The sequence below is a fragment of the Argopecten irradians genome, chromosome 1, assembly GCF_041381155.1.
Source record: "Argopecten irradians isolate NY chromosome 1, Ai_NY, whole genome shotgun sequence".
Classification (NCBI taxonomy): Eukaryota; Metazoa; Mollusca; class Bivalvia; order Pectinida; family Pectinidae; genus Argopecten; species Argopecten irradians.
This window is the reverse complement of record NC_091134.1, coordinates 51,017,553-51,025,183: the sequence shown is the minus strand read 5'-3', so window position 1 is coordinate 51,025,183 and position 7,631 is coordinate 51,017,553. Positions and strand designations below refer to the sequence as shown.

Below are 7,631 nucleotides of genomic sequence, written 5' to 3'. Positions count from 1 at the left end.
TATGAAGCTTTATATGCAGCCGTAACAAGACATATTTATGTAGTATATTAGTTCTTGTCTTTACGCTTTATGTATGTTAAGATGAAAGCTTTTGTGAAAAATGTGTAAAATGACCGACAAACTTGTCGATTTAGCTACCTACTGGGTCTAGACAGTGCCCATAATTGTGGCTTAGTTGATGTTGTATGTTAAAGGATAAAATCAACTGAATGGATCACTACCTGTCGTGTCTCTGGACTTTCAAACTTCAAACTTTATTATTAGTCAATTTTCAAAAAAAAAAAAAACTGTGTACAGAAACATATTTACAACATTCAACAAATGCAACATAGATAGAGGACAAATTACAATGTACATGTATATAACTTTTTGTGAATCATACATGTGCATTGAACGGATCACTGCCTAAGATGGGGTAATAAGATATACTATATCTTTAAATGAAACCTCAACATTTTGTGTGATTTATGTGAAATGAAGCCGCCACTTTTGTACAAACAAGTTCTGAATATATATTATATGTGGTTATTAACACGTAACACTGCGCGTCTCAGTGGCGGCCAGATCTAACAGCATTCAAACAACGATGTACATGTATATGTTAATATCATGAAAATTTTTGTCCTTATGCAATTCTATGCCTTTGGTTTCAGTAACTAGTAAGTAAGTTAAATGATGGTCAAAAAGACGCAACTCGAGATGATCTTGGCAATTGAATTGTCAATTTCATGAGCCAATATCTCTGCCACTTTGTATGATATGACATCGAAACAAAAATGTTCTAAACATCGTTCCATAGTATATACCTACATGTATGTGCAAAAAATGACCATCATACACCAAATTGTAAATGCGCTGAGATCCCGTGAAAATCATGAAGCTTTATAGGCATTCGTTACAACACAGCATTTATGCACCATTAGTTCTTGTCTTTATGCTTTATGTATGTTTAGATGAGAGTATACGTGAAAAGGTCACTTTATAATTACTGATACCATTGTAAAAATGTAAAATAAAATAGCAGACCACAACTTAGCTTCATGGTCGGACCGTGTGTATTTATTCTTCTGCACTGAAGTGGAAAATATCATCACTTGTAGGCAGTAAATATACCGCAAAAATAAATTTTGAACATTTATTTGACTTTGTAAAATTAAACTCTTTGCATTGTAAATATTGCAATTCTCAAAATGTTGGTAACTATTGGTGGTGAATAACATATTAAAAGCTCTTCTTGTTTCATGAGTATGAAACTTACGACACATATAACTTGAACTATGTTGTGCTCTTGGGGCAAGATTTGACCATTGTGACCTTAAATTATGTCAACGTAATTCAATTGTAAGCGTATACATTTATACCATACATGAGCTCAGCTGATGTTTCAAAGGAATTGTGTTAATGTAAAATGATATTTCAGCATATAATTCAACATTTTACTACCGTGACCTTCAAGAGTGATTTACGTCATACAATAAAAACTTATTTTGACATGCGGCAATCGGTCTTTGATGTAAAGATGTTCTACAACAATTGTACTGATGTAGCATATGTGACTTGTATGACCTTGACTATAATTTTAATTTTAATCTTAATTCATGCAGGCACAGATGTATGCCATAGGTGTTTGAAATATGAAATCTGTATAATCGAGTTTGATGACGTAACAGAGTCACAAAGTTTTGGCGTAAAACTGTTGAAGATATCTGTCCATATTATGTCTATGCAAAATTCAAGCATTCAAGCATGTATGTTAAGTATTAAAGGCGCTGAAATCTTGTGCATTTTTGGCGGGAAAATGGCAAAATCGCAGTTTTCCAAGGTCTATATCTCCGCCATTTTGGTTCCGATGAACTTGAAACTTTTCATTATATATTTCTGAGAGCATGCCCTTTCAAATCTATCTTTCAAAACTTTTCTGTGGCAATTTTCGCTTTTGGCATTTGTTTGACCCCGTAGCGAGCTCTTGACCTTGACATAATCTCTGATAACATGTGATGAACAAAAATCGCGCTTTGTCACGATCTACCTTAATGCCAAAACGGGGACAACGTACAGCGTACGGTTATGAAGTAAGGAACGTTTAAAATTTGGTCGAAAAAAAGTAGTTTTTTACGTCTGTTGCCTTGACCTTGAACATTTTTTTTGTGAAAAATCGAACGTACGTTTCAAGATCTAATGTACCTACATAATGTGTCAAAAGTTGAGCGTCGTGTTGTGTGTCGTTCGTGAGACATTCTGCTAACAAGATTTGTGGAAATAAGAAAAAAAAAGGAATAATAACTCGATTTGATCTCGATCAAAACACTGGATTTCCACCTATGTAATGATATAAGTAATGTTAGCGAACAGACGATTGCTTTAGAACATAAAAATCATGACACTATGTCAATGTCTACATTTACAAAAAATCAACACCCTTCACTAAATGATAAAGGCCCTACGAGCTCACTAAGTACGGAAAAAAATAAGGAAATGGGACAAATTGCCATATTTGGAGAGCTATATTTCCGCCATTTTGCTATATAGCCCCTTTAAAATCCATATATTTTTGAAGACAAAAGTTCATACAACATAGGTATGAAAAATCAACACTGTACATTCAGGTTTAAAGGCGCTGAAACGCCTGCCGCAAAGACCAAAATAAACTAAATTCCGATTTTTCATGTCCTTTATCTCCGCCATTTTGAATGATATGACCTTGAAATTGGTCATTTTATGTGTCTGAGAGCATGCTCTCTCACATCCAATTCAAAACATTTCTCTTGGAAATTTCATAAATTACGGTAAAATTTAGGTTAAAAAATGAACGAAACGCCATATTTGCAAGGCTATATTTCCGTCATTTTTAAAGCTTTGTCTTTGAAATTGAAACCCTTTACAGAATATATGCGAAGGTCTTCTTTTACAAAGAGTCAAAAATAAAAAAAAATATAAATTTCGATTTTTGATGTCCAATATCCTCCGCCATTTTGAATAATATGGCCTTGAAATTGGTCATTTTATGTGCTTAAGAGCATGTTCTTTCATGTGCGTTCTTCAAAACATTTCTATGGTAAAGTTCATTTTTGACCTTTGTTTGACCTCATTTGACCCTCTAGCGAACTCTTGACCTAGCCATATTCTCTGATAACATGTACTATGAAAAAAACGTTCAACATCGCAATCAACCTAAATAATGAAACGCACAACCTGAACAGCGTACAGTTATGAAGTTATGAACGTTTAAAGTTTGTTCGAAAAAAGTAGTTTTTTACGTCTGTGACCTTGACCTTGAACATTTTTGTAAAAAATCGAACGTACATCTCAAGATTCATAACGTGTCCGAAGTTTAGCGTCGTACCTTATTCCGTTCGTGAGATATCCTGCTAACAAGACTTGTGGAATTAGAAAAAAAAGAATAACTAGATTTGATCGCGATCAAAATACGGGATTTCCACCTATGTAATGATATAAGTAATGTTAGCGAACAGACGATTACTTGAACGAACGGACGATCTCACTCAACAATAATCAGAAAGCGTTTCTTACGAAAGTAGTCTGGTCCAACTGAAAAACAGATTTAATTAATTCGACTTAAAGATCGTCTGTTCACTAGCATTACTTATATCATTACATAGGTGGAAATCCCGTGTTTTGATCGCGATCAAATCTAGTTCTAAATATAACTGTCGAAGACAGATATATCTGGATCAAATTATCGATGAAAAGTTACATTATGTATAAGACCACGATCAAGTGTATTGTGGGTAGCGATAGGCCTAGGACGTCTCCTTGCAGGCGGTATATGGAATTTTCAAATTATTATTTGCCTAGTTGAAATAAATGATTTGTTTTAATGTCCAGGAGACAGGAGTCATCTCGTCTTTCCGTGTCAACACCAAAATAAAACTAACAGGCCTATTCAAGGACTCGCCCTTGGCCTAGCTACTGTAAGATACTGACCATGTATATATCCGATGTAACTCCTCAGATATATAATTATTCATTCTGTAGTAATAGAGCTACATGTACATGTAGCCCTCGCCAGATATTGTGAATAGTTTGAATAGGCATGTTTGCATGATATATTAAAAAAAAAAAAAAAAAAAAAAAAAAAAAATTTGCCGGCGGTGGTGATAATCGAAAGATCAGAAGATCTGCACGTTAACACTAAACCAGATTTCTGTTTTTTTTATATACAGTGATTATTTTTATAAGAAGCAGATAACATTGTTGTATGATAGAGTATTTCCTTATAGAAAAAAATAAAAAAAAATTGTAAATGTAATGTGCATGTAGCTGTTGTTTCAGCATGAAGAAAAGTGAAAAAAAGATAATAACACATTGATCACAAATCACAAAGTTTTGTGTTGTTCTTTGATATATCTGGTATACGATAATCTTTGTTTGTTATTTTATTGATTTTTTCTGATATGCTCGAACGTCGTTGAAGACACCCCCTGAGAGGAATGAGTTAGATTTCGCCGAGACGAAGCACAGGTCGTGTTCCGTTGATACGGAGAAAACGACAGTTTTTATTTTATACTATGGAATATCAACGTTATATTATGCATTGAGAAATTGTACAATACAATCTTTTTTAGATTATATCTTTCTACTGCGTATGCATCGTAAAATTCTACTAAGTTGCATGAAAAATCACGATAACTGCAGGTACAGGTAGGCTTAATGTTAAACAATGCACAGTCGATGTCGGGAACAGATCCGATTTGATGCATTCAACTCAAATATAAAAAAATTGAATGCTACAGCCGAAACCTTTTGGACTAGAGATAGTCTGAAGTCTTCAAAGATCGCTTTTTTAATGAATAAGAAAAAAAAACACGAAAAAATCACGATAGCTGCTCGCAACCCAGTGGTACCGCACACTGGTAGCCCTGTTCTGTTAATTTACGTTCTTAATAAATAATTAAAATGCAATTTTAATACAATTTATACATGCTGAAGGTTTATTAATTACAATTTTTTATGTATAGTAAGATGTAGTTCCTACTCAACGTTATTCAATAGAAGGAGGGCGCAGGGTCACAGAGGTGAAAAGGTCATGCGCACTAATTCGATTTATGTAAGATAGCGCACTATCTACACTGGCCAGCCACTGTAACAGGTGTCAGTTTTGAGATGGACACAAGTCAAGGTCAGTAATTTGTACCGTGTACTTTGGAATTGAAGCTGTTTGTTTTTGTCATGGAATCTGTAGTTGTTTTGATTCTCGGACATAGTTTTGTTAGACGGTTACGAGATGATTTGACAGGTTCATGGACAAACTTAGGTTTCGACATTGACTCGGTCCGCGTCCATTGTATCGGAAAAGGGGGGAGTCGGGTTCGCGATCTCCCTTTCATGTCTAGTTCAATCTCAGAGATACAACCTAAGATTGTTTTACTGCAAATCGGTGGTAATGATCTGGACTCAACCGATCATGATTGTGTAGCGGAACGGTTGCCCAATGACTTCATATCTGTGGCACAGTGGCTTCGTGCGGGGTTTTGCGTGGGCCAAGTTGGCATTATGCAACTTTTTTATAGGACAAGGACAAGATCCGTACCAGTGGATATTTATAATAGGGCCGTGGATAGTGTCAATGATAGGGTGAAAATGATGTGTGAAGAAGCACAAGGATGTTTTTATTGGAGGCACAAAGGCCTTAAGACAGCTGCCCTTCTTTGTTTAAAACAAGATGGCGTCCATCTTTCTCCCGCTGGACTACGAAAGTTTAAATTCTCCTTACGCGGGGCGGTCCTTCAGGGCAAGCGATTGGTGGACGGAGATAATAGTAACCCTCGTGACCCTTCCATATAAGGTTGGTAGTACTATGCGTTGTCACACGCATGCGCGAGATTTGTTTACATCCGCCCAAGGTTTCACACGCTCTGATTTTGATAAACCTTCCTGTTTACGTTGTTATTATAAGTTACACGCTTTATCTTATACTATATATACGTCACAGTAGTCGATGACACAGCAATAGAAAGTACATACTTCAATTATTACCCGACAGATAAAGATTGTGTTACGATTCAGCATGCATTGCAATCGATTAGCGTAGCTCTGCGGTACTCGCGAAGTTAAGGCCTCGTTGCCTCGTCCAAATAACAATTAACAACCTATCTATTTATGAATTTAAATGCTCACCTATCAAAAATGGGCATGTTATTTTAATGTTCTTCAACATTTGTCTTCATCACATGTTGGTTATATATGAGGCCGTATTTTGGTCTGTGTAAAAGACATCTTGTGTCTAGCTAAATTAAAATAATAAATTTGTTGTTTATTTTGTGCAGGGCCTTGTGTCCAATTGATAATATAAAATGTTTGTGTTCTGCGTGACCTGGTGTCCAGTTGAACAACGATTTGTTTGTGTTGTGCAGGGCCTGGTGTCCGGTTGAACAACAATATGTGTGTGTTGTGCAGGGCCTTGTGTCCCGTTGAACAACAATATATTTGTGTTGTGCGGGGCCTTGTGTCCGGTTGAACAACAATATGTTTGTATTGTGCAGGGCCTTGTGTCCGGTTGAACAACAATATGTTTGTGTTGTGCAGGGCCTTGTGTCCGGTTGAACAACAATATGTTTGTGTTGTGCAGGGCCTTGTGTCCGGTTGAACAACGATATGTGTGTGTTGTGCAGGGCCTTGTGTCCGGTTGAACAACAATATGTTTGTGTTGTGCAGGGCCTTGTGTCCGGTTGAACAACATTGTTTGTGTTGTGTTGGACCTTGTGTCCGGTTGAACAACAATATTTTTATGTTGAAATGGAGAGACATAGTTCGCTTGTCACCTTTTTCGTTTCAGATTCAATAGGCCCAATTCGGAGGTCTAGGCGGAGGGCTGCAGTGAACCACAGCCTAATTAATGCTAGGCATGCCACTTCAACAGAAGTGATTACCTCTGCTCCTGCTCCAACAGAAGGAACAGTGACTGCCTCGGCAGTAGTAGCTGCCCCAAATTTTCCGTCCACAAAGGACATTGCAGAGGAGCTTCTCAATCAAATGTTGGCTAAAGGCATTGCCATACCGCAGCAAAATCAGGCTATTCAACATGGAGTACCAGCAAATAACATGATGCCTGCTATATCTTCAGCTCAGCCTGCCCGGGTGGGGTATGGTCTCTGATTATTTATAATCTGATACCATTGTGGCGTTTTTGTATCCCCACCTTGTACCAAAAGTTTATATCATACCTTTGTGTATTGTTTGAAATATCAACTTGCGAAAGCAAGTCTATTTCAAATGTCGTTTAATCAATAAACGGCCAATTTCAATTCAATCAAACTTGTCTGGTTTTTTGTCCTTTGGTACAACTAGCTCGTCCTGTCCGAAGTCATGTATAATAAATAATTAAAATGCAATTTTAATACAATTTATACATGCTGAAGGTTTATTAATTACAATTTTTTATGTATAGTAAGATGTAGTTCCTACTCAACGTTATTCAATAGAAGGAGGGCGCAGGGTCACAGAGGTGAAAAGGTCATGCGCACTAATTCGATTTATGTAAGATAGCGCACTATCTACACTGGCCAGCCACTGTAACAGGTGTCAGTTTTGAGATGGACACAAGTCAAGGTCAGTAATTTGTACCGTGTACTTTGGAATTGAAGCTGCCCACCTCCTCCCCTACATCCTCC

At 36.7% G+C, this 7,631-nt stretch overlaps 1 protein-coding gene across 1 annotated transcript; it reads left to right on the top strand.

Annotated features, from left to right (window-relative positions):
• The first annotated feature begins 5,190 nt into the window (after window positions 1-5,190).
• Window positions 5,191-7,147, top strand: LOC138310701 (uncharacterized). Its single transcript, XM_069252036.1, has one exon. The coding sequence runs from the start codon at window positions 5,191-5,193 to the stop codon at window positions 5,803-5,805; it is 615 nt and encodes a 204-aa protein (XP_069108137.1). The 3' UTR covers window positions 5,806-7,147.
• Window positions 7,148-7,631: the final 484 nt, after the last annotated feature.